A 27,847-nucleotide genomic window follows, 5' to 3' on the forward strand; every position below is an offset into this window, starting at 1 on the left:
AACAAAAGTGAACTTTTTTACCTATAAGCCAAACATTATGCAGAGGAAAACTAACCCTGCACATCGTTCTGAACAGCTGGGTGTCACATGGTGGTGGCACGTTGAAGTTTGTGTTTGTAACATGTTAATATGTACAAAAGCTCCAGGAGTAAAAAAAATAATACAGTTCAAATGTTGGGAAAAATGTAAGTTTGGACCCTTTTGGGAGCAAATCCTGGTACATTTAGTACTTTTTTATCTGCATTTCTAAATGTAGATGAATCCAACCTTAATTATACCAAACACTTTTATTGTAAGGTTGTGTTTACACATGGTGCAAGTACATCACAAATCTATATATAAAAAAAGAGCGAACACTGTTCTTTGTCAACAAGAGAAGTAACGCTTTGTCCCAGATAAAGACATGCACATTTGTTGGGCTGAAACAGGAATGTGGGAGACAGAAGGCGGGTCGTACCCTGTGTTTTAGCCCCATCATTATCTGAGATACACAGCATATCCAGGACAACGGGGAATAAACACCGACCCTGTCTGTCATCCTGGCGATTACGTTGCTTGTTTAGCTGTGTTCGGGAAGAACTTCCCTCCAAACGGAGCTCGACTCAAACAACTGGGTCAACTGTGTGGAGCGAGGAGAAGCTCTCTGAATATCTGTACAGTTTAACTGCACACATGTTGGCTGAGGTCAGCTGGCCGCTCTGTGTAATTCTCATTCCTCTGAGGTGGATCATCGCAGCCGCGGGGCTGACTCATGCCCGGCTGAGTTAAAACCGCCGCAGCGCCCGGGAGCACAAAGAGTCTGCTGTGAGGCTCTGCTGAACACTTCTCACTCCATAAAGCGCCAGCTGTGGACCGGACCTGTGGACGAGAACCTGATGATGGACGGACCAGGACTCCTGCTGCTGCTGCTGCTCAGTCTCAGAGCCGCACTGTGTGAGGTGGAGTGGACAGAGCTAAACGAAGCAGAGGTAAAGTTACATCTGGCTCCATCACTTAATCACCTTCATCTTTCCAATGTAGAAATCACTTCTTGTGAAAATGAATGTATCTTTACGTTCTGCACACAGGCGTATTTGAAGCAGTACGGCTACTTAAACGACCCAGCTGACCCACAGGACCCGTCTTACCTGGAGGAGGTCATTGAAGCACTTAGGTGACTTTATTGCTGTTTTCTTTTAATCAAACAAACTTAGGCTAAACTTAAAGGGGCCTGCTGTTGCAAACAGGCATTTTCAAACAGTCAATGCGTCGATCAAGCATCAGTTTGCAGATGTTTGTCTTAAACTGTGTGGTCAGAGTCTTCCAGGGGGTGAATGAGCTGCCCCCTACTGGAGAGTTAGATGAAGCCACGCTTGGAGTGATGAGACAGCCCCGCTGCGGCTTGGAGGATCCGTTCAACAAGAAGCTACACAAGTACAAAGTGATGGGTGAGTCGGCAAATTTAGACATAATTGTTTCATTTTAGCCTGAAAACGTCAGTACCTTTTCTATCAACCAGCCGTCTTTGAGAGGGGTAAAAAAAAAAAAAAAAAAAATCACGTAGTTTTACAAGTGATCTGAAGTCAAAAACTGGAGAGTTGGAGAAAATCACACAGCAAAAAAAAAGATGTTATGTTACAAAGTAAAGGCTCGGAAATATAGTACCTTTAACAAGAACTCAAACCTATTTAAAGCCAAATTATCTTTATCGTGGCAGGTCGTGATATGAGGATTGCTTTCGTCATCAGACGGTGAAGCAGAGTTCATGGAGTTAAACACAGGACAAGAAAACGTGTCAGAGACAGTCAGATATGTCAGAGATGTGCTAAAATGGTCCAGTCAAAGTCCAGATCTACATCGTTTTGAGAATCACTCCACTCTGATCTGAAGGAACAGGCAGAGATTTCAGTTCCAGATGTGCAAAGCTGGTGGAGACATAACACAAATGTTCTGCAGATGTAGTTTCGAGTGTGATGACTCAAAAGGCCTGGACCCAAATGCATCACACACTTTTTAGGTTTCACTGTGTAAACATATGAAAACTTTTGATCATTTCCTTCTCCTATTAAACTGTGCACCACTTTTGCGCTTGGTTCACATAAAATCCTAATGAAATACTTTGGAGATGTGTCGCTACAAAACATGAAAAGGTCTGACTTCCTTTAATGGCGACTCACAGTAAAGGATTCTCGTCTTTCTCAGGTCGTTGGAGGAGGAAGAGTCTCACCTACCGCATCCACAACTACACACCTGACATGGTGAGGTCGGAGGTCAGGAAGGCCATCCGCTCTGCCTTTAAGTACTGGAGCGACGCGGCTGACCTGACGTTCACAGAGATCGACTTCGGCAGAGCAGACATCAAGATCTCCTTTCATAAGAAAGATGGCTTCTGCTCAGTCCCGTTTGATGGCCGGGGTTTGTTCCTTTTCCAAATCCACTCGCTGCTCCCCATGCAAACCATTTAGCAGGAGTGAAATCCTTCTGTGTGTGTGTGTGGATGCTCCTTGCAGGTCACGTACTGGCTCATGCTGAGTCACCAGAATCTGGTGTCGTCCATTTTGATGAGGACGAGTTCTGGACGGAGGCATCGTACTACGGCACTAACCTGCGTATCGTGGCTGCCCATGAAATCGGACACGCTCTGGGACTGGGCCACTCCCAGTTCAGGAGCGCTCTGATGGCGCCAGTTTACGCTGGTTACCGCGTCAACTTCAGGCTCCATTCAGACGACATCAACGGCATTCAGACACTTTACGGTAAGTGCAGTAAGAAGAGTTCCTGTGACGGTTCATGATAATTATTATGATTCTGACAAAGTGAATCAACCAGGATATTATTCATTTTTATAAACTTGAGTGTCATCCCATTGTTAATCCACAGAGTTTAAACTCTTCTGGGGAGGCAGTATTATGTAGTTGACTTCTCTGAGCTTTACTTAATGTCATTATGTTATTTGCATATCAAAAACATACCTGGAGTGCTGCCTTGACTCTTTCATGCATGTTTGAGAAACCTTTAATCCTTTTTTATCCTTTTTATGCAACCTTTCGTTTAAAATAGTATGAACAAAAACTAAGCAAATAATAATGATCTAAAAGGTGACATGTAGAAAATGTTGAGTAATTATGCTCAGATTTGCGTAAACTTGAGCTCATACGTTGCAGAAATCTAAGAATCTAATGTTTCCACTCTCTGAAGTCTATTTTTTAAATGTAAAATCAATCTACTCAAAGAAGAGAAGCAACAGAATATGATAGGTATTTTTGAATCTACATAAAAGAACCACAGACGACGTATATCAGTTTTCTGACCAAGCTTTTGCAAAAGGAGAAGACTCAGCAAACTGCTCCTCCAAGCCACTCTCTGAGCTTTCTGGCCTCCTTCAGTTAGAGCTGATCTTTTATTTTCAGAAAGAAAGAGATAAGCAGAAGAGAGACAGAAGGCAAGTTTTGTCTAAAACACAGGTCATCTAGCCCTTTCCCTTGAGAGCAATTTCTCTCAATTGTGGAGGGAACAATCAGTTATCCTGCAGCAGAGATACTTGGTGCCAAAAGTTTTCAACACAGACAGTAAAGAGTCTAAATGAAAATCACAATAATCTATAGTAATATAAGTCTGCTAAGGTAAGATCAATAATATTATTATAAATGTAAGAACGATAACCATTCTCCCTCCTCTTTATCACCTCCTCTTTATCGTGTGTGAACTATTCAACAGCTAAGAAAAGAAGAGAAAAAGAAACAATTAAAAATGCAGAATGAGTGCTTGGTAGTTTTTCAGCTTCAATTATTAGGTAAAGCAACAACAGAGTAGCCTGTCTGATTTTGTCCCGTAGGGTCCTTTGAGCATGACCCATCAACGAACCAAACTTCTCCAGTTGCTAAAGGAGTGTCTTGTAGGTCTGGTCTAGGAAGCTGCAGATGTTCAGTAGCTTCTAGACAGCTGTGTGGACTTCCATCATCTGGTAATGGAAGCAACGTTGCTGGATTCAGTATTGTACACCGTTTTATCACAATGTGTGGTTGTGACAACAGTGTCACTGTGTTCGAAAGGCGTCATGCTGTGGAGTTCGGCCTTGGCCGTCTTCTTTCTCCACCACCCCTCCTGTTGTCTGATTTGTTTGTTGGACAGTCGGCTGACCAGTGGTCAGGATCACCACAAGTCCAACAACCATATGAATTTTGTGGGTGTCGCAAAGGGTTACCTGGGTGCCCATGTGGGGGCCTTCTCGCGTGGCGACTTCCCCTGCCCCTTCCTCGGCCTTTGGAGGGGCCGTGGGAAAAGGCAGAGGTTGCCGATTCTTCAAAATCATCCAGACGAAAAACGTCTGGTCCTGGTTTAGGCTCTCTGACTACCATTTCGATTGATGGCGTGAGCACGATTGATGGCGTGCCCACGCCATCAATCGTGAGACTGGGGCAATTTCAACTTCGACCAGGTGTTTCCTTATCCAACCCCCAATGTCGGGGCGGAAACCTGACAGTAAAGCATTTTTCAGCTGCTGTTGATATGCACTGTTGTCCCCATCGTTGAACGTGATCCCACTATGAATTTTAAACTCCTTTTCAAGTTGTAAACGGAAGTCATCTACTTCCTCCCCAGCTCTTTGTTTTATCCCTGCCAAGTGACTGTAGTTTGCCTTTTTGTGGAAAACTGCTTTAACTCTTTCACATAATGGATCCCATTGTGCTTTAAACTCTTCACTCAGTTCTGGATTAGCTCCCGTAGGGTATGTTATTGGGCCTAATCTACCATTTCGATCAGTTATTTCCCCCATATAATTTCCCCTTACTTTTGCCCAATCTTTCCCTAGCGAAGACAAGGCTGCTTCCCCTGCTTCTAACCCATTCAGTCTATAAGAATGAATTAATCCAGTCATGTCCTCTATCCATTTATCAGAGTCTTCTGCTGCAGGTGTTATTCCTTCCACAACCTTCCTGACCTCTTCTAAGGTCCAGGGCCTAAAAACATACATGTGTTGTGCCACGCCTTCTCCTGAATTACGGTTTGGCACTTGAATCATGCGGTGTGCTTCAGTGTTTTCTTCCGGTGACCCAGGACTTTATCGAACTACCTTTTTGGGTTTAACTCCTAGGTTGTACGGCTGCTGTTTAATTGGTGTTTGCTCTACTGGAGCTGGGTCTCCTACGTACGGTGGTGGGCTTAAACCATCCAGTGAGGGGTACAAACTGTAATAGCAGAAATGCTTGGCTGGCTTTCTGCTGGGACTGCAGCAGCGCGGGGTGGGGTGGACGGAGCAGCTGCAGCTGCAGCGGCGGGGGGTGGGGTGGCTGCAGGAGCGAGCGCTCCCTGCACCGCTACAGCATTGTCTGTCTGCCTGGCATGATTTCATTATCTCCCAGTCTTACAAATAGTTTTTTTGCTTCTGCTTTTTTCTTGTGTTTTGTTTTTCTAATTTGCTCTCTGCTCTCCGTTGCTGCTTTTAACCATAATTTAGCACACCTCAACTCCTCCTCCTTTTTCTCCTTTTTTCTCCCCTTCTTTCTCGCTGCACTACTCTCTAATATTCATTTTGCCATTGTTCAATTTTTAATTGTCCATCTACCTTATATTTCTTTTTCCACTTTGACATGTGTACCATGCTACCAGGAAATTTGGACAGCATGTACTCCTCATCTCCTTCGGGATCCTCAGCGAGTAAGGAATTGCAACAATTCTTGTTACTCATAATTTTGGTACTCTGCGATTTAGCTCAATATGATCTGTTATTTTGTGCTTTGTCACGGAAAGTGCTCTAAGTGAGCCCTATTGATCCCCTGAAGAACAGGCTTCTAGACTACGTCTTCGTCCGGTTCTTCACTTAGGATTCTTATTCCGAGGACAATAGGTTGTACTTTCACAGAACTCAGTCACACTTCACAGTCGCACACATACACAAACAAACCTCCTGCCAGCTCGAGGTTCCTCCCTTATGGGGATCTCATCTAAGAGTAGGGTCACCACCACACCCCTTCTTCCTAACGCTTGAACCCGGGCTGGGTCTCAAACCCAATTAATAGCGCTTTTTCACTTACGTTTCTGACAGTTCATTTTGTCTGGTCGGATCTCGTCAATCCGCCGTTGGCAGACAAAGTCGGACCTAGGTCGCTGGCCCAGAGAAGAATTTTGCCTCCTGGGTCTTTCTCTCCAGGTCCTGTTGACTCACGGTTTTCAGCGCATCTTTCTCTGCCTGTCAGCGGACGGGCATGTCGAGATCCAAGATGATAGGTATTTTTGAACCTACATAAAAGAAACACAGACGACGTATATCAGTTTTCTGACCAAGCTTTTGCAAAAGGAGAAGACTCAACAAACAGCTCCTCCAAGCCGCTCTCTGAGCTTTCTGGCCTCCTTCAGTTAGAGCTGATCTTTTATTTTCAGAAAGAAAGAGATAAGCAGAAAAGAGACAGAAGGCAAGTTTTGTCTACACACAGGTCATCTAGCTCTTTCCCTTGAGAGCAATTTCTCTCAAGGGAACAAACAGTTATCCTGCAGCAGAGATACTTGGTGCCAAACGTTTTAACACAGCAGTCAAAAGTTTTAACAGTAAAGAGTCTAATGCTTCTAAATGAAAATCACAATAATCTATAGTAATATAAGTCTGCTAAGGTAAGATCAATAATATTATAAAGAATGATAACAACACAAAAATTCTAACACTCAAGTAAAAGTGCAAATATAATTATGTTTTCCCCCCAAAATGTTACTCAGGTAAACGTAACCAACACTCCCCATCTCTGAACATAGTTAACAAAATTATCTTGCTCACAAGCTCAACGGGAAAAAAGCAGTTAGGCATTTAAATGAGCAGCAAAACGTATCCCAACTCAAGAGAGCAAATAATTTACTTTCATATCCCAATATATCAAAAAAGGGAAATATTTATGATTCCTCAAACTGTAGATTTCAATTTGTGTTGCAGGCAAACCCATCAGCACCATAACGCCCAGTACACCGACCCTGGGCAGCCCGGTGGAGAGCAGCTCCATACCGAACCCCTGCACTGCGGACCTGGACGCCATCATGTTGGGTTTGTTACCTGACACCTCGCTGCAGGCATTATAGCCACTTAAAAAAGAAAATAACCATAACTATACTACGATTTTCAATGTGCATTTATGAAATTTACTAAATAAAAACTGTTGACTAGATCTAAAGAGATTGTTAAATACAAAAAAATGTTTCATAGACACTAGAATAATATCAAAATCTGTTTATTCAGGACCATGGGACAAAACCTTCGCCTTCAGTGGGGACTATGTGTGGACTATCTCTGACATGGGCCACAACAGTCCGATAAGGATCAACAGACTGTGGTGGGAACTGCCGGGAAGCCTGAACGCTGCTGTCCACTCACAGAGAACCAACAAGACGTACTTTTTTAAGGGTACAACCATTCCTGTTTCATAACGCCGAGCCTCTGTTGGATTTCTTCTGCTCTGCAGCTGCTGCTTCTAAACATTAAACGTCTGGACTCTTTCTGGTCACAGGCAGTAAAGTGTGGAGGTACACGAGGTTCATGCTTGACTATGGCTACCCCAAACAGGTCAAACGCGTCCCTCCTAACATCGACGCAGCCTTATACCTGCAGATTAACCAGAAGCTTGTGTTCATAAAGGTAGGAATAAAGCACAGTGGCGTCTCAGTAAATTAATACTTTAAAAATGCTTTGGTTCATTTTTAAAGAAAAACGTCGTTGGATGTTTTTAAGTGCTTATTTATGTTGATTTTTGTTAATTATTTCTTACAGCAAATAAAAATCCATCAATACTCTGCAGTAAAGCATTAAATTTTCTGTTAGTTGTGCTTATCAGTGCCTACCTCAGTCCAGGTAAAACTCCCCAGCTAGCAAGCAAATGTTCGCACGACGTCCGTGAACGTAGTCTGAAAGTCGAACGTCGAATGTTCGGACTTGACGTTCAGCAAACGTTGTCTGAACATTCACTCTGAATATTCGTGCCCAATTAATTTTCTTTTTTTTTTTTTGCTGTCATTTCACTTGATTTAGTTTTTATATCTTTAAAACTTTTATGGTTGTTATTATTTTTTATCAAATTTTTATTTTTCACTTCTTATACAAAGTGCATACTTCAGAATGATGTTTGAACGTTCTTGAACGTCTTCCGGACGTTTTTATAAATGCTGCTTTAAAAAACTTTCAAAAAACGGAGGCATTACAAAGAGCATCTTGACGACTAGCCTTACTAGCTAGTCGTTAAGATAGCTAGTTAAGCTAACTAGTTAAGATAGCTTAACTAGGTTCGTTTCCATTGACCACAGAGTTAAGCTAATTTAAATTACAAAAATAAATTCACTTTATGGAAACACAACAATAAAAAAATAATTAAAAACTCAGGGTTTTTTTATAAAAAGTTTTTTTGTGCTAAGATGAGGTAGTTTGTTTTTTTTTTATCAAAAATTGTGTATTTCGTAAAACTACAATGGAAACGTTGATCACTCAAGTCACGTGATCAACAGCCGGACGTTACGACCGATGAAAACGACGACGAAGACAACAGGAAGTAGTTACCTCTCACAGCATTGCACAGTTCATAAAAAAGTTGTCTGTCACTCCAATGTGTTGAATCCATAATCCTTCTGTAAAGTCATTGAATTATGGCTAATCTCATGTCACTCTTTATATATTAATAATAACTCATTATTTTTAATGAGTTATAATTTGAACCAGTTTGTTTATGTGTGATTTTGATTTAATTTCTTATTTAATGAAAACACTGCAATTGCAAAATTGTGTTTTTTGACATTAGCCGGCTAGTGACTAAGATTTATGCACATTTGGAAAACGCTGCTACGCAAATTCCTTTGGATAGAATTTGCCTATACAGGATACCTGTTGCTTGTCATTTGCTTTCTCACAGTTTTTTGTTCCACTAAACTTTTCATTAATAAGCCCGGGTAAAACTCTCCACGAACAGTCAGCTTCTCCAGCTATTTGTCGATAACCCTCCTTTTTAATGGAGTCAATGACTGAGTCAACAGTCTTCCCCATGATTTTGTTGGTATTTTTATGAGAAACTGAATTTGAGATTTCCATTAGCTGTAAGCTATAATACTGAAATAATAACGCATAAGATATTTATTGAGATGCACCTGCCTTCATGTTTTAACAATCTCACCTGGTAGTTATGTTTTTTAATCTTTCCCTATGCAGGGATCGGACCACTGGCAGTTTGATGAGGTGAAACCCAATTTTTCTTTCTACCCTAAGCCGCTGAGCAAGCTCATTAGCGGGTTGCCGTCCTCTCCTGACGCAGCCTTCACCTGGAACAACGGGAAGATCTTTTTCTTCAAGGGCGACAACTACTGGAGAGTGAACGAGCAGCTGAAAGTGGACAGCTGGTACCCGCTGAGCAAGGCGGAGCGATGGATGAAATGCTAGCGGCCCACCACCAGGGGGCAGCAGCAACCAGAGGACGGGATTCTGACTCCAATCCGAGGGCATTGACTAATGAACAACCTCAACATCAGTGATTAATTGTGAATTGGTGAAAAATAGTGAGAGACTGACTGACTTAACTTCACTGGATTTTATTACTGTTGAGCCCCTTCAGGCTGATTTATGGAGAGCAGAAAGTCTCCACAGGCTGATGAATTATGTAAGCTTCAGTATAATCTTGGAGAGAAATCGAGGCCATCTGTTTTTCTTTTTTCTTCCACATATGTGTTGGATTATGTGTCGCAACACTTTTGTTAAGATGTTACATTATGGCTTCTTTCTTGCATGTTGTGCATGTTCTGGATCTGATTTTTTTGTTTGTTTTTTTTTTTTAAAGAGAAAATGTGAGATTTTATACAATAAAAAGACATTGTCAACATTGCAAACGTTTTGCTCCGTCAGCAGAAGAAGCTGTTCACAATTGCATAAAAATCAGATAACGATGCTGCGTTCATAGTGATGAAAGAACGGTCTGTGCTGCATTGTGCTGTCTTCAGAAAAAAGAGAAGAAAAAAGAATTTGGAGGCGCCATGGCAACTCCAACCAATCAAAGGGTAGGAAATCCTCCCCATGACCTCTTTATTGTAGATGGAGAATCCAGTGAGTAATGCTGCTGGAGTTGCTAAGAACCAGAGGAGACAAACAGTGCGGCACATCCGAGCCAAATTCTGAGTTAAAACCGTTTTTTATTAAAATCTGTGAAAACTATTAACAAGTATTTACACATTCAGGCAACAAGTGTGCTGTTTTTGAAAAACAACAAATGAAACATTAAATCTTTAAACACAACCTACAATAAAAAAGGCAATAACAAAAGCCTCAAACATGCAGTTTTGTCCTTTTTTTCTTAAAAAACACTACCAGGTACTAGATTATCACATAAATTACGTTTATAAACATTAGCATACATCTTTTACTGACTGTGTTCTGACCAAAGCTATGAAGTAAAAAAAAAAAAAAGAAAACAGATCTAACGGTAGATCTAAAACAGATTCTGGAGGCTCCAGCAGAGAACATTGAAGAACAGTTTCTCCACATTGCCAGACGCCATGAACTCACATCACATCTCACTGTTTATCCACACAGAAGACGAATAGAGATGCACCAATCAATTCTGAACCATTTCACTCATTTTTCAGTGAATAACCCTTCTTGGATAGAAAACGCTGTTTATGCAGTAATTTAATGCTAATACACTGGCGCATATGAAGATAAAACAGAACATTATTTACATTCTGATGTGTAAAATGTGATTTAATCTTCTCAAAACTTTGTGGATCAGTATTTTCTAATATTTCAGTAAAATGTTCAACAGAATTCAAAAAGAGAATGCAAACGTAGGAAAGGTCCAATATTTCCAACAAAATATTTTTTATCATACCAACTTTTTGCTCAATGTCTAAATATGATTTAGAAATCTTCTAAAGATCACAATCAGTCAATTTTTCTTGATCAGCTCAAATACTGAGGCTTTTTTTTTTCTTTTACAATTTAATAAATGGATAAAGAAATACCACCACAAAAGGATTTTTTTTTTTCCAGTAAAATCTCTTTTCTGGCTGGTAAATATTTACCGTTTAAGGTGCCGACCAATCACCCTTAATCCACCACGTTTTGCTGAGAAATGAATTTTTTTTTTTTGCAAGTTAAATGGAAAAAATCCTGAAAATATTTACATTATGTTGCTGTAAGTTAAACAAAACCAACAGCAGGTACCCTGATGTGTTTTTCACTGAACATCAGATAAAGGTTAGGGAGTCCAGAATAGTTCAGATAAATATTAGGGAAAGTGTTGTGATGAATAAATGGGGATGTTTTTGCTGTTTATGTTATATTAAATTCAAAACTGGAACATCTGCTGAGGAACCTGCAGTACATGTCTTACAGAAACTAAGACACTAATCTGCTCAGACCGAAAAGACGTTTTGCAAATCAGCAGAAAAACAAAAGATTGGTGCATCTCTAAAAATGAAAAAAAGAAGTACATAAAATCAAACGCATTACTTCATCGACTCCTACAACCACCCAACTAGCATGTGAGACACGTAATACTAAAAACTCTTCATGGTAATGGCTAACTTCTGAAGTACAGTACACTAAATGCAGAGACACGTCCGTTTCTGAGGCTTCCAGTTGTTGCCGTGTATCAAATACACAATAAGTGGAAATGGGAGACCTTTTTCTGTTAGTATCGACTGGATACTGTTTCTCTGAGAAACACAGTGGTCATAGTGGTTTAAACGCCATCAAAACGGAGTTTGATGCTTGTTATCCCTCAGTGGCATTCTGTTTGACACACAGGACTCACCGCAAAACAAACAAAAAAAACAAACAAAAAAAAAAAAACCTCGCTACCAGATCTACTTCACAGCAATTAGAGACACTAGAGCAGTTGGCATGTGCTGCTCTGTGTGAGGAAGACCCCCTAACCAAAGGAGTCTCCTGATGAGAGACTCCTTTGACTCCAGGAAGCAGGAAGTCCTGCCGTTTTGCTCTGCGTTGGGTCAGACCCTGACGACCGGAGTCGTGGCCGTGAGGGGAACCATGGACCCGGTCTCGCAGTCCATGTCGACCATGGTCGGGTTGGTGGTGCCGAGGCTGCTAAGGGATGTACCTGTTCCCATCTGCCGATCTCGCAGACTTTGCAGGTAGCTCTGAGAAGACGAACGGCAAACACACACACACAAAGAGAGAGAGAGAGAGAGACGAGTTATTGAGGGGAAGTAAGGTAGAAAACATTACCCACTCATAAAGACGTTTGCTCGTATTTAAATAAATAAGAAGAAGAAAAAAAAAAAGAAGTCACTACAGCACACGCCCTGTTGGGAGACACTGACCGGTGCCAGTAGATCCCCAGCGTAACGTTTCACTGGGGTGGCTTTACGGCGGTATGTGCCTTCCTGCCCACCTGCCTGCTGTCGCTTCTTGGTGTCCTTCTCTCGAATCCGCATCAGCTGAACCCGCTTCTGTCTCCGGCTGATGACAACTGCAAGAGGAAGGGCAATTTGAAACCGGCCTTTGGAATCCGATCGTGTCTGTGAAACGCTGACCGAAACATCGGTCACGAATGCTTTCAGCAAACCGTCTAGGTTTAAGCAAACACGCAGCATTTTAAAGGAACAATTCAGATTTCTGACGAGTTTTTTTTTTTTTTGCTCTGGCCAGAATCATTCTTTAGACGTCCTTCAATATCTTGTTAAGACAATAAGTCATGTCATAAAACTGTCTCGTTCTTTACTTGGACATTAAATGAGTTTTAATCTCAGGGTTTCTAGTGCGAAGAGAGCGCGTGAGTTTAGCAGAAAAGAGTTTTGTGTCATCAAAATATTTCTGTTTGAGTTTTTGAGCAACATCTAAAAAGTGTCAACTGAAAACATTTCTGCAATTTGTCAAGTGTGAAAAAATTTAACTTTAAAATGTTTCATGAAAGAATATGACAGATTTTCTTCTTTTTTTTAAATGGAAATCTATCTAGTAACAATGTAGACAAACTCAAGCGTTCAACTGTACCAAAAACAACATAATCTGGAAATCCTTCACTTCTGTGATGCTTTACTGCACATTTCTCCAGCTGCAATGTTTTCAGAATCATCTCATTTTCAGCCTGATCCATCTCAACCTCTGACCAGCCGACCATAAACCAGTCAGTGAACTCACTGCGCTGGGTGTTACCAGTCTGTACTAAGACCAACCCTCTTCTGTGCAGATGCTGTAACAGTGTGAAGAAGACTAATAGGCTATTTCCAGGATCTGTGAGTTGCTTATTAAGTGAAGTTAGAGGAAGCACAGAGAAAAAAGAAGCAGTTAAAAAGAAAACTGTTGTCAATGATATCTCCACATATTTGTGTGGTTCGGTTTATGAGAGAGCAAGATAACAGATAACACGAAGGCTTCATATAAGATAACAAAAACGGCTCCGTTTTATGCTTGTAAGTTTTCAATCTTTGTCTTCAGTGGAAAACGCTGAATCTTGAAACGTTGAAAATCTTTTTAACAACCCAGAGTTGAGACGTGGATCTGCATGCTCTGGGGAATACGGATGGAGACATAATACAAGGTGCTGACCATGTGCGTAATTATTTTGCTGTTGTTTTCAAGAAATAAAATCTTTTGTTTACAGATCCCGCCTGTTTCAGACAAAAATAATGAATGAATAACCTGCTCATGGCAGGAAGGCTGGAGAAAATATTTTGAAGATTGTTCTGAAATTGTTCTGAAGATGAACACTTAAAGTGTAACTAACCCCAAACCAACTATTTTTGTTGATAAACACTAATTAAATAGGTTATTTTGAGTCCTATCTTTCATTTTTTTTGCAAATGTTGACATTTTCATGTTAATGTTTTTTAGTTTTGACGTAAAACCGTCTCGCTGGTTGTAGCGGTACAGCTCGGTAAGACTTTGTCGGGTATAAAACCATCTAACTCAAACGCACGGCCCCGCTCGGTGGACAGTGAGGAGTTCGAATAATGAGCGTTGCCATGGCGATCAGTGCCTCAGCTTTGCAAACGTGTGATTTATGTGCAACGTGGACACGGAGTGGAATGGCTCTCCTCTGCGCTGACTATTGGTGAAGGTAGGAATGGACGACTGCCAGACTGACTGCAGTGGTGAGGAAGCGAAGGCGTTGTCGCCATAAAATCTCTGACAACCCAGAAAAACAACAGCTAAATTTATCACCAGTTGATTTAAAAAAAAAATTAATACCAGTGGAGTCCGAAAAATCGGTAAATATAGCGACAAAGTGGATAGGGTTAACACATAAACGTACCATGTCAAGTTAAAACAGAACAGCAGCGATAATGTTACATTTCCTAAGCCAAACCGTATGTTTTCCTTACCCTCAGTGTGTGAGAAGCTGTCACCCGTCATCTTCCACTGGATCAGTACTCCTATGAGGCTGAGGGCGGGCCAGATGCCCAGAATGACCCAGCTGTACCAGCACAGCGCCGGCTCGGGCATGAGGCGCAAGCAGTCATACACGTGATTGGCGAGAGCCAGCATCTCCACAAAGTAATCAGCGCACACAGTCATGATGGCGGCTCCGAACACGGCCGTGGATAGCATGGTGAAGGCCTTCTGCCACTGCAGCGTCAGCACGGCGAACAGCATGCCGGTGCCCAGTAGTGTGCCCAGAGGCACCCACAGCGTGGTGGGCGTGTAGAACTGGTGAGTGACCAGCAGGCCGGCCAGAGCCAGCAGGAGTCCCAGCAGCAGGCCGGTCATGAAGAGGCCGACGCTTCGCACCAGCATGGTGACCAGGCCGCACAGCAGGCCAATGCCGAGGCCGATGCCTGCGCTGGCCTCCACGCTCAGCTGAGTGTCCAGAATGTGCTCCTTGTGGCACAGCAGGAAGATGATGACCGAGCCGAACATGAGACCGGACAGGAACATGACGGCCTTGAAACAGCGGTAACCTAAAGCAGGAAACACACAACAAAAAACAGGAAGTGAACAGAGAAACTAACAGTAATCCAAAAATATAACTTTAATGAACTATGGGGAAAAAAAAAAAAAAAAAAAAAGCCGTCCTCACCAAAGAAACAGTAGATGATGCCAAAAAGGCAACACATGGAGCAGATGACAGTAGGGATGATGTCATATTTTCGCTCAATTTCCAAACTACAGGAGTTGACCTCGGCCACACCTGCCCCCCCGCCCTCGGGGCTCAGCCCAGTGGGATCAGCCATTTTGGTTGGACGATGGACTTCAGGATTAAGGCAGACCTGCAGCTGCTGTTATCTAAGGTCCATCTGTACAGGAGTGGTGACTGTAGGAGAAGAGAAAAAGTATTAGGGCAAACCCAAAATCACCACGCAAAGTATCGCATAACTGAAGTGGAGGGGAAAAGATTTGAAGCATTGTGTGCATTAGCATTCTTCCCTCTTAGACAGTACATTTCTTCAGGGAACCAACTTTGTTGCAGTTACAGCTGAAGGTGTTTTGCGGAAAATTGCGGAAAGTTTTATGAATCCAAAAGCTGAGATATTTGCCCACTCTTTGTTAGAAAATAAAAACATAAAGATTGACAACATTTAGCTTGAATGACACTTTTAGCCCGTCATAATTGTGTCTGTATCGAGGTTGCTAAGGTGAATCCCTGAAAAGTTTCGTGTTTCTTCCTTCTGTTCCAAGAACGGTCCTGTATTTACCACCATTCATCTTTCCATTAACTCCAATGAGGTTTGATCTTTAAGACAAACATCCCCACAGCATGATTCTACCACTACCATGTCTCACTGTGGGGATACTGTCTTCAGGGATAAGTACTGTGTTTTTACGTAAATGAAAGAAAACTAAATTTAGTTTTCACCTGAGTTTGCAGCACATATCTGTCTACTGGTCTATATCACGTAGTCCCACTGAAAAGAGCTGAAGTTTACGCTGGTAAAGTAACGCATTCAGCATTCACAAGCTGCTCATTAGGTAAAGGAAGGGTACGGGTTCTTCTAGTCTAGCAGGACGTTTTCCAAGTTTCCTGTGCTCGAGTCGTGAACTAAGAGTTCTCAGATTGATTTAATGAAGTAGCAAATGAGCTGTAACATTGGCTTTTCAGTGAAAAATGTCTCCACCCCGTTTCCAGCTCTGTCATTTTTTTCTTCTTCTCTGTATTCAATCGGTTATTCATATTTAAAAAAATAAACCGTGTTGTCAATTTAAAACACATCGCCCCTCGTTGGGTTAAAACTTGAACGCACACACGTTCATATTTCTCTTCCGCTTTAAAACATTTTCCAGAACTTTTCCTTTTCTTCTGAGGATTTCTGTTTCAGAAGCTGTCCACCCTCTATTTGTCTTGAAAAATTATATGACATTTAAGCCGTCAGGTCTTCGGGGAGCCACAGAGGGCTGAAGGCGTATGGGTGGACTGCTCCTTCTCTGCGAGGCTGCTGGCAGGCCTGCTGTATGAGCTCACCGCAGCTGAGATCAGATTACAACTTGTCTACCTCAGACAAACACTCAGGAACAAGCAGTTCTGTCTTTTGAGCGAAATAACGCACTGCTTCCTTCTTTGTTGTCATACCTACTACCATTTTCTTCCTTACCTCAACGTTTTTAAGAAGGAGAAATATGTTTGTTTTTCTATTCTTAAAGCAAAAATGAGTCACAATTGTTTTGACATGTTTGCAGACATGAGGCCGTGTAATTTGCGTGTCCTGCCCAGGAATGACTTTAGCAGGAAAAAATGAGATCAGCGGAAAGTTTTCCTCTCTTCTTCAGTCACGGTTTTTCTACACCTATCCTCTTGAGATATTTATCTTTTACAGCAATTTAAAAAAAGGAACAGATTATATGAATTTAACTTTTCCCTATAACACCAAAACAGAAAATATAGCGTATTTAAAATGGCACGCATTGTTGTCCAAACAGTTTTAATATGAGACAAACAAAGCGATTCAAATTAAAGAGCTTTATCAGTGAGGAAACAAACAGTTTTCTGACAGGATGAGGGTTTGGACTGTTGCCTTAAAGCAAGAAGAGACTCTTTGTGACAACTGCAGGGTGTGTGTCATGTACATTTCAGGAAATTCTAAATACACTCCAAATTTGTAACAGATGTGAATTCGTGGTTGCAAGTAGAGACTCTGCAACCCCGAATCTGATTAGAGTTCGAAACAACAACTTTTGTTTCCTTCTTGTTTGGGCAGTGCCGAGATCTAACGCTTCGCGTTTAAGAGGAGAAATACGTTCCTGCAAGTTTAAACTTGCACACAATTTGTGTGAAAATGAAATGTAACTGAAATGAAATCAAAGGTTGACTGGCGTGAAATGTATTCCTTTTGTGAGTGGATGTTAGTTTAGTACCTTTTCACCTAGCTGGCTTTTGTCCAACTTAACGTGACATCTGGTATGGAGAACCTGATAGGTTTAGATTTGAATAAACATCTGCCCACCTGTCTTCTGATGATGAATAGAAACTCACCTGTGTGTCACGCGAGTCTTAAAACCTTAGATTTGTTTTTTTGTTGTTTTTTTTGGTAATCAAACATAGCTAAATCTATACAACGTACAAACATATTAAGCCTCAATCCTATTTACTACTAAATGTTTTTACAGATTCAAACACATTAGATACTAACAAATTCCCACAAACCTGCTGCATTTCAAGAGCTAACTGGAGATTCTCCAGTTTTCAACTTGATGGGCCCTGACCGATCAGAAACTCACAATTCTACACTTTTTCCCCATCATTGAATGCACCATGCTAAAAGTCACCATGCTGTGCAGATGCAAAAAGTTGTTAGACTAGTGGAAACTGACAGCTTGGACCTGTAAGCACTCGATCCCTCGAGACTATTCTGACTTTTAAGACAGATGATCCCTTTAAAGTTTACCTTTGCTTCTCGTACAACCCCACTCACTACACTTCTCATTTTAAACATTAGATGCCACTGTAGATAGAATATGACATTTATAAGTAACAGAAGAAGAACCAACTGAACTGTTTTTAGCCATGTACGCTGGCATTTAAAAAAAAATGTTATGTGGGTCTAAATATTAGGAAACGAAAAAGATCTTGAGGAATGTCACATCTTGTAGTGTCATTGAAGTTGGGTCTCATTTTTCATACACTCCTTTTTACGAATAGAATGTGTTTACTGGAAACAATGCTGTGGAACACAGTGTTCTGATTTTCCACCACCAGATATGTTATTTTAATGTGATGCCAATATCTAGTTGTTGACTTTAAAAAAAAATTAAGAATGAGAAATTAAAACACACTGCTCTACGTGGTCCTCCAAGTGGTCTGATAATTGTTAGCCAATTTAGTCACACAGTAGACGGAAATATAAGTTTTAATTTGGGTTTCAAGCATCCAGCATCCAGAGGTGAGTAAAGCACCTTCATAGCTTAGCATGATATTCTAGTGATGTTTTTATTGGGTCACATTTGAACCACAGCTACGTTGATTCAGTAGCAATGATACACATAGCTGGTTTTTGGGGTGATCTATTATTATTGTGTGTTAGATGCTTCAAAAGTCTTATTGCATCATGACTTCAAAAACAGCTGAAATACTGACACAAAATAGTGTGACTGGAGTATGACAGACACATCTAACTACTCCCTTTGAACCAGCTTGTAAGTGTTGCATTGCTTGTGAAAACATCTAATTTGCTCTCAGATTCTATATTGCTGCTTTTACAGCATGCAGAAAGTTACAAAAGTTTGGATGCGAATGACAGGTTGAAACAAAAATACGAATACCTCCTTCCCAACAGCCAAAAACAACAGACATAAACCAGGTGAGTCACTGGGGGTGAACATGTTTTAGCTTGCATTGCTAACAGAAATTAGCTCAACAACAACAGCAAAAAAAATGTTTTCTGTCCTGACAACAGCTTTACTTCTCAGGCAAAACACAAATTGAAACTGTAATCCGTTGTTTCTTTTTACGTCGAATGTTACAGACATAAAAGGTAATAAACTCTGCTTCCTCAATCAGTAAATTGTCCACAGACTGCAATTAAATATGATTTTTTTTACACCATTGGATAGACTGTCAAGCTAAATGTTGTCCACTTTTGATCAGCTGCTGAGCCTAGTACAGAATAAAGATTACAAGAAAATTGTTGGATGATGCACAACAGGCTTTTTTGTCCTTTCCCTGTTTGGAGTACAAAATGTGTTTTCAGTGAAAACATACAAATTATAACCACGGTGTTATGATGTACCTTTACAGATCTTGGAGAAGACCAGCTAACTTGCACTGCATATTCTCTCGCGGCTCAGGTTCGATTATTCATCATCAGGGGGTTTTGTGATTTTTGTGGGGTCTCACGAACGTTTAGTTAGATAGTCCTGCTTCTTCTTTGGACCCCCCACTGCTGCCATTCACCAGTTCATTGAATCTGTATAGTCGGCATCTATATAAAAAGCAAACAACTCGGGTTGTAGCAGTATCCCTGCTTCTCCCCGGCATCTTTATGTGCTCTCCTTTTCGAGTCTGCATGGTTTCCTCTCAGTGCCACTAGAGGTCACAGCATGGGCCTCAGAGTCTTTGTTTTGCCTCATAATGGCTCTATTCTCCCCCGGCAGCATTGACTTCCAAGCCTGCCTTGACATAAGACACCACTGTGATGAAGGGAGGTAACTTGAGACAGAGACATGGGAGTGTACTACTTCACACTGCTAATGCTGACTAAAACAGTACTTTAATGTGAAACAAACTGTCAGAGATGCAGGTAAACAGGGCCTCAAGTTTGTTAATGCACATTTTAACCTGTTAACACGGAGCCACATCGAACTCTGGGCTGTTTGGACTTTTCCGAGTCAGGATTACCAACTTTAGGGAATCTACACAGTAAAAATGCCAGTATTGATTTAACACCCAAAAGTGTCTATATGTGTCCAAGTCAGCTGGTGTTAAATTCAACAATACAGAGTGTCACATTATCATTTACAACGGTGCTGGTGTTAAAAAATATTTAAAGTAACACCAGTGTAGTGTTGATTACAAAACATAATGTGGTGTTAAAAAAGTAAATAACTGACCCACACGGTGTCAATATCAATCAAATCCAGTGGAAAATATTCGAAACAATACACAGAAATGGAAAGTTTAACTTTTCTTATACACATTTCAGTATTATAGACCAATGTTAATTTAACAAAAAAAATGGGTGTCAATCTTTTAACACTTTCAAAGTGTTACTTTAACACCTGCTGACTTGGACACATATAGACACTTTTGGGTGTTAATTCAACACTGGCATTTTTACTGTGTATATGACTTGCTTGGACTTGAAACTCAGAAAGGACTACTTGTGAGTACAATTTGTTTTGCAGCTGCACTCCAGCCCAGGACATTTGCTGTCAGCGTTTTTCATTTGATTTATGTAGATTTCCAATGGAGCAAACCGGTTCCACAACCAAAAACCTGGTTCTTGTATTACTGCTTGAGCTTCTTCTTTTAAACCTATTAGTATGACTTTTAATCTTCTTAATTAAAGTTAAAAAAAAAAGTTGGAATAAAATGTCATGAATGCATAATGACAAAAGATCATATTCTCTGTTAGCTTCCTACTGATTGCCACTTAGAGACATCTAATAAAGTTGGTAAACCAGATGTAGCTGCTTTATAGAACAGCTACTTCAGCCTAAGCTATCTAATGCTGTGTGCAATGTTGTTTATAAACACTGTCAGGCCTTTAATATCTTCTAATGCTATTATTAGAGCTTACATACAGATAAGAGAACAGAAATGCAGGACAGAAGTTGTGCAAAACAAACAAAATACTGATTGTTCGAAAGAGCGTCAGTAAGCTGAGATGAAGAGTTTATATGTATGAAGAAGCACATACAGTGTCTTACTGCAGTGTGATCAGAAAATTACATCAGAGCCTGCATATCAAAACTGTCTGGAAAAATAACTGGATCTTAGTTTTGTTTCAACAAAATCATTTCAGAACTGACTAGACACAGCATTTTTTCTTTTCTTTTTTTTCCCCATTTAATATACAGTAGATATTTTATGGTAAGGATTTTAACTACGAGCAAAATACATTTTTCACTGCAATCAGAAATAACAATAAAAAGTCGCTTGCCGCTATTTTCCAGTCCTTAAAGTGAAATCCGACTCAGGCAAAAGAAACATATCAGAAGAATAGATAAAAACAACATTTTCTGCCTTTAATGTCAAATGACTGGCTTGAGCACTTGCATATTAAATGTCAGTAAATATTAAACGCTTACAAATAATTAAGTCGCCACTCCCTTTTTTTTTTTAACTGTGTGGAAAAAAACAAAGCAGGCTGCAGAGAGGGTGGCTGTAAGAAGATTTTTTTTGCTGGCCTTGGATACCCTCTGGTAAAATTGTGAGCGGAGCAGGTTACAGCGCTCAGCTGCCGGGGAAGACGCAAAGCTGACTTCAAAGTTCTCCACATTGCTAATTTGGGTGTGTTTGATCAGGGCTTGGTCTTGTGTGGTCACAACTGGGAGGGGATTCTGCAATTCCTCCACTTAAATGACAGCCAAGACCAGCTGAGAGGCCGGAAAACCTGCCGTGTTACGGATCGCTGTCCTGATCCACCCAGGATCTCACACACGCACACGCACACACACGCACACACACACACACACACACACACACACACACACACACACACACACACACACACACACACACACACACACACACTTACTTGTGGTTGTAAATCAAGGCACCTTAGGAGACAAACACAACAACTAGCGGGGGGCCAGCCAGGTCTTGACAACCGTAACTACGGGTGTGAAGCCGAAAGGTCTCGGCGGGACCACAAAGTGATGCAGCAGTGTGTTGTCAACATCACAGCTCCTCATCACACAATAGCATTTGCTCTAAACCGTTTTGAGCGAGACATCAAATACCGAGCTTCCTGTCCCTCCACGGCAGGAAGTGCAGGACCAAAAGAGGAAGTGGAACATCATGTTTCAGCAGGAACGTAATCCTGTGTTTGTGACAAGGAGCAGAAACAGAACAGAGCGAGTTTGGTTATCATGCACGGAAAGCAAAACTCACAACGGAGAACCAGGTGAAAGTACAGCCGGTTGAATAAACACTTTGATCCGAGACTCGAGGAGAAAAACTAGCAGCGTAGCAACACAATAAAAAATAAGCTCTTAATCTGCCCCGGCAGGCTGATCTATAAGAGAAACCATTGTGTTACAAGTGTGTAACGTGCATGGCTGCAACCGGGACGGGATTTTGCGCGCAGCAGTTACTATGATTTACGTCTGTTGAAACAGCTTGACTAAACAAATACAGTCAGCTGATTTTTTTTTACCTTTACCAGTCATTTCAAATACGCTTTCGCTGAACTCAAACTCTGTTTTCGAGCCCGTTGCAGTTAATCAATACTTACACGTGTCAAGAAATAATTTATGTCCAATAATAAACTTATAAAAACAGCTCATTTATTGGCTCCTGAAGAACTGAGCACACTCCTGAACACAACACCACACTGAAACTAGAGAAGCACAGAGAATGTTGGCTTAGTCCAACATTCTGCTTTTAAACCACTTGAGTTAAATATACTGAAAAACCATAAGCTTATTCTGGGGAAACTTTATGTACCCATATCTGACACCTGATGAAACGTGTCGGATGCGTCTCCAGCTCTGAGGAATGTTCCACGCTTTTTCCACCCTACAAAACTAGCAGCCAGTTGGACACATTTTTGCTTAACAGGGACAAACATCTTTGACAACCTGTGAAGCCCCTGCTAAAAATACTCCTGTGGAAATATAGCGTAAACTAAATGGCATAAAGAAATCCTGACATTTAATATTGCAACGATGATATTTATTGTGATTTCCCACATGGTCCTCACTTGAGTCTCCCAACACAAAGGTAAAGTAAATGAAACACTGTCTGGCCCAGTTTTACTTACATTTTCCTATCAGTCACTCAACTTGTTGGGTTTATTTTTGAAGTTAAAAGAGCCAGAGACAAATGAAACATGAGTGGAAAACCCCTTAAACACCATGCCTCTGCTGCTGTGGTTTCTAGTACAAAAACACGACGGCTGGCAGGCAAGAAGGAGGCTATATGGAAATCTCTGTACATCCAGTCCACAAACCATGTGTGCATCTTCTAAAAAATGTGAACCTGGAAGTTGCAGACATGTCAGAAAAATATCATTATGCAAAAATATTCATATCAGCGTGGATTTAGGATTTTTTAAAATTCTAACACTTCCACATATTGTCATGTTAAGAGAAAAAGTTTACTTTTTCGGATTTCCAAACATCTGTTAAGTACAAGTAAGTATCTGTTGCCTTCACTCTGGATAAAAACTAAGCTTCAGTTTCTTGACTCCTGTCAAATCTGAAGAGGGACAAAAAGCATGTTGTTGCGTGATGCGTGCTTCATGTGTCATACGCGGCATACGCTCATTAACGTGGTGTTTTCCATCTGCAGATTGAGTTGCACCAAGTCAGAGCTGTAATTCAAATGTTATGGGTGGAGTGCGCAGCGTGTGGGGTAAGGAGGGGCCGTTCCATAGCTCTCTATTAAGGTCTGTGGTGCAGAGGAGCATTCAGTAGGCGACGTCCATATGTTAGTGAGAGCCTGACGGAGAGGCCCGGAGGACGATAGCGTGAGCTGCTGTTGAACAAGTTGGACGGCAAACCCTGAAAGGAACCACAAATTATGCAGAAATGCCCCAGGGTGAGATGCTAGAACGTACATCACCACCTGGCAGTAAAACGATGACGGAGAAATTTTATTATTCAGATATTATCCAGTACTTTGGAAAAGTCTTGAGTCAACTCTTTATGCGTTCCTCCCAACAAGCCACCTTACGTGTCAACTGTTAAAGTGGAAAAGATGACTTTCAGTCATATATTCGTTATCTGATTGAGATCGTGTCATGATCTCGTGTGAAGTCATACTGATGCTCTAACAAAAAAAAAAATTACAATTTTCCAGCACATGATTAAAGTCTATCTGATAAGATGCAGAAGAAAAATAACCAGCATGGTCCTGGCTGTCATGTCAGTTCTTCCATCTGTCAGTTCTTATGTTTTTTTACTTTCTTCCATGTAGATGGGGTTATTGTGCAAGAACCCAACAGGTCGGTGTTTTACATACAAAGATATGATTTTAAATGAAGGGTCAGATAAAAACAGAGCTGTGTTTCAGACCTCCAGAGTAGTGGCCATATATGTCAGCAGCAGCTCTGTCATTTAGCGCAGCCTTTTAGCTCTCTTTGTTAAATTCCACTCTGCGGTCACTGAACCTCCTACAGCAATCTCACAAACCTAGAATATCATCCATGGCCTTTATTTTCCTAGTCAGCCAGGCACCCTGTCATCTGAGCTATGTTTAAAGCGCCATAAGTAGTCCATAGTGGGATGTTTCAGAGTTACTGCAACCACTTTCGTTTGGACAATGAGGGTTTTCTTGCAGGAAGGAGTCACCAGACTCCTCCATCTCCAATACAAACTTGTGTTGTTCTGCATTTCAGCTCTTGCAGACAGACTACCTCCGCTACGGCCGCTCCATACTACAGACAGGGTGGAATCATAATCGAAACAATAAGGACAGAGTGAAAAGCAGTCCAACTTTGATCAGCCTCTGGCTCTCTGTGCCTCTTTTCCTGCCTACCCTTATTTCCCCCCCAGAGCTAGGAAGAGTTTCCTCTTTGGGTTTTCACAGGGATTAAACCATCTGGTGCAGGCTGTTGGAGCAGCTCTGCTCTGCACCAAGTGGCTGTAAGTACAGACTGTAAGCACCCCAGTAAAGAGAGCGCCTGAAGGCTGTCATCAGAGTCCCAAACCAAAAGGCAATCCCAAGCTTGATCACACAGTAAAACCAAAGGGCTGGACTTTCTGGGAGCAGCAGGGCTCATAAGTAGACATTATAAATGTTTCACAAAGGAGGGTGGAAGATATCTCATACTAGGCATGACTCGGTGGATAAGATTCTCTCAGGATGATGCCCTTGAGCAAAGATTTCACGGTTTTATGGTTTCTATACAAAGCTAGCTTGTACTTTTTTAGAAGAATGGCTTTCTTTAGTTTTATAAAAGTAACGTGTGACCCTCCCTTAGTGTCTAAATCATAGCAGCTCATGTTTTCTACAACCAGAAATATATATATTTTTTTCAGAAAGGTGGATTTTGTATTTCTTGTAAGCAAGGAAACAAGCATATTAGCCGATTAGCTTTAATTCGAGTATCTAACCACCAGTGAACAGCAACAAGTGGTGGAGGGGGACAGACGATTCAGTCAGAGAAGATTCTGCTAACGTCAGCATCTTCACATTAGTCTTTAGTGAAACAGTCTTCTTCTTGTCACCTTGTGGCGTGTCCTCTTTGTTTTTGAGTATTTCAAGTCCAAAACACAGTAATAGTACTCCACCAGAAGTCGATTTTCTGCCTAGAAAAGTCAAAGCTCCTCAAGCAGCCCTGAGTTTAGAATCCAACATTATCGCTGTGCATAGATAATGGAGGGAAAGCTGTTAGTACATTCTTTTGCATTTAGCACTTCTGTTTGTTTCTCATTGAACAAGTGGCACAAGTAATGCTGTAAAATATTGATTTGTGAACATGTACTTTTACTGTTTAACCACATGGAATTAAGAGAAATCCATTGTTTTCAGCTGGAAACCTGAACCAGCTCGCCGTGGGTGATGTCATTTTCACATCCGAGCTCCGACTTCAGAGAAAAACGAAATTCATCGTCGGACTCTCACATGCTCTGCATAACAAGTCGGGACTAATTAGCATATAGTTCTGTGAAACCCTGATATGAACGCCTGGTTCAGTGGTTATGAATACAGCCTTTATTACTCTGGGTCATCACGTCTTAGTCCTCAAATGCTTTGCCTTATAGTAAGGATAATGAGGTAGCTTCCTGTAGCTTTCAAGCTGTCACTGTTTGTGTGTTTCTCAGCAAAAATGCACATATTTTTGTTCAAAAGACAGGAACTAATCTTTAGTTAAGCAAGAAAATGAAAAAAATAGCAGCCTTCATTTAGCCAGTTGACAGGCAGTGTGCAGCGGTAGGTTTAGAATGGTGCCTAGTTGTGACTCTCGTTGAAAGGGCTTTAAGTCATTGTGAGGGCATAACAAGCTTTTGAGGTTTAAACCTCTAAAGTTAAAAGTAAAATTAAAGGTAAAAAGCTTACCTGTAATTAAATGTAGAAAACTCAAGTCTCTCTGGTATTTCAACTGACATCTCATTGAAATATCCTTAAACCCTACTAAAAGTTTTAAGAAAACAACTTTTAAAAACCTTAGTATACAAGATTTCCCCCAGAAAACTTGCTAAGCCCAGTGGTTGGGCGCTAGAGCAGTCAGCCCGACATGTTTTTGAGTTAAAAAATGCTTAAAGTTGACAGGAAATATGAAAATATCACTTGATAATTATGTATTATTGAAAGATTGGAAGAAAAATACCTGAACACCAACTATAAAATTTTTAAAAATGCAAACATTTTAAAAAGACTTTAAAAAAAAAAGCAATGCTTAGCCTGGTGGGGGCACAAGAAAAGCCTGGTGGCCCGCCAGGCTTATAATACACTGATAAATCTTGACAGCACAAACTGTCCTAATATATGCCTCTACCTGCACGATAAACACCTGTTTCGGTGCTTAGCATTACAGCCCGTGTCATCATGGATTTATAGTTGTGACCTTGAGCAGTTTCCAAGACTTCAGTGGTTATGTTTTTTGCAACCAGACATATTTGTTGTTATAAAAATACCAGAATTTCAACCAGCTGACTGGCAGTGCACGGCTACATGGAGGTTTGCTGTTATTCTGTGCTAGAGAAGAATTGGCATCTTATGTAAAGAACTTGAACTTGTATGGACGTCTTAACAGAAACACTTTTTTAAAGCAGTTTTAAAAGCTTACTTTTTAAAACCTTGCTATAACTTCTGGTTAATTACACTATCTTGGCTGCATTTAAGTTAGCAATAATAAATAAAATTAAACATTTGAATGAGATTTTGAGAGCTTTCTTGTCATTTTTGGACTCTTAGACAACCCGTTTATCTACAAGCCAGGACTAATTAAGACACATTTCTGTGGGACTTTGGTATGAACGCCTGGTTCAGTGCGTATGAATACAGTCTTTATTATCCTGTCTCATCATGTCTTTGTCCTCAAAGCCTGAAGCATAAGTTGAATTATGTGCTTGAAAAGAGAAACGTTTTATTGCAGCCATGGAGGCAGCCTGGCTACGTGCTCTAGCAAACATCTCCAGCTGTAGACTTTGGCACCAAAGGAGTCGAGATCCGGGATAAAACATTTTCCAAACAAAACCGATCCAGGTTCATACAGAGGTGCTGGTAAATAAGTTAAACAGACTGAAAACACCCAAGATTTCCTAACACCGTCTTAAACTTTTCAGAAGAGCGAGAGTTACAAAAAAAAAACAACAACTCACCGATCAGCCGAGTGTCGGTTCTTCAGCTGAAACTTCTCCTTGACAACCCGCTGTGTCAGGCAGGAAAAACTGCCCACCATTCAAAAAAACAAAGACAGGGGAGCTAGCTACCAGGGAGAACCGGTTTTCTCTCACTTTATCCCGAGGCTGTGTTCAAACTAGGAGGCTTCCTCCAACATGAGCGGCATCGTTTTGTTCCTCTCCCTGCTTTATGCAAATCTGTTTTTCTCTCTCCCCCCCCTCCGCCTCTCTCTCTCTTCTTCTGACGGCAGATGTGAGGAAGGTCAGAGCCGCTTTCTGCTCTTAACCGTTAAACTTTCCGTCTGGGACTCAACAGGAGTCCAGACCTGCCACTCTGAAAGCAGAACAAAAAAAAAAAATCTTAACACAGCTTCTTTTCTCCTCCCTTTTCTAAAACAAATAGCGCAACAAAAGAGAGAAAAGTTTTTTTCCCTCCTCCACCCCCCGCGCCTCGGGGTAATCCTCCCCTTCCTACCAGCATCCAGCCTCGGCAGTTGGACCGTTGGAGAG

At 41.1% G+C, this 27,847-nt stretch overlaps 2 protein-coding genes across 3 annotated transcripts; one reads left to right on the top strand and one right to left on the bottom strand.

Annotated features, from left to right (window-relative positions):
* Positions 1–501: 501 nt before the first annotated feature.
* Positions 502–10,401, top strand: mmp19 (matrix metallopeptidase 19). The gene is made up of 9 exons (XM_008410008.3): positions 502–968; positions 1,068–1,153; positions 1,297–1,427; positions 2,182–2,394; positions 2,490–2,735; positions 6,902–7,009; positions 7,202–7,366; positions 7,470–7,597; positions 9,152–10,401. The coding sequence occupies exons 1-9, from the start codon at positions 876–878 to the stop codon at positions 9,377–9,379; spliced, it is 1,398 nt and encodes a 465-aa protein (XP_008408230.1). The 5' UTR covers positions 502–875; the 3' UTR covers positions 9,380–10,401.
* LOC103465322 (transmembrane protein 198-like) lies at positions 10,103–27,847 on the bottom strand. 2 transcript variants are annotated; one of them, XM_008410010.3, is made up of 5 exons: positions 27,317–27,847; positions 14,973–15,206; positions 14,278–14,853; positions 12,345–12,422; positions 10,103–12,090 (listed from the first exon to the last, which is right to left on the bottom strand). In XM_008410010.3, exons 2-5 carry the CDS (start codon positions 15,124–15,126, stop codon positions 12,038–12,040), a joined length of 861 nt encoding a protein of 286 aa, XP_008408232.1. In that variant the 5' UTR covers positions 15,127–15,206; positions 27,317–27,847; the 3' UTR covers positions 10,103–12,037. The 2 variants fall into 2 exon arrangements, with proteins under 2 accessions (XP_008408232.1, XP_008408231.1); XM_008410009.3 differs by having other exon boundaries at positions 12,274–12,422.

The sequence above is a fragment of the Poecilia reticulata genome, chromosome 5, assembly GCF_904066995.2.
Source record: "Poecilia reticulata chromosome 5, P_reticulata-male-v2, whole genome shotgun sequence".
Classification (NCBI taxonomy): domain Eukaryota; kingdom Metazoa; phylum Chordata; class Actinopteri; order Cyprinodontiformes; family Poeciliidae; genus Poecilia; species Poecilia reticulata.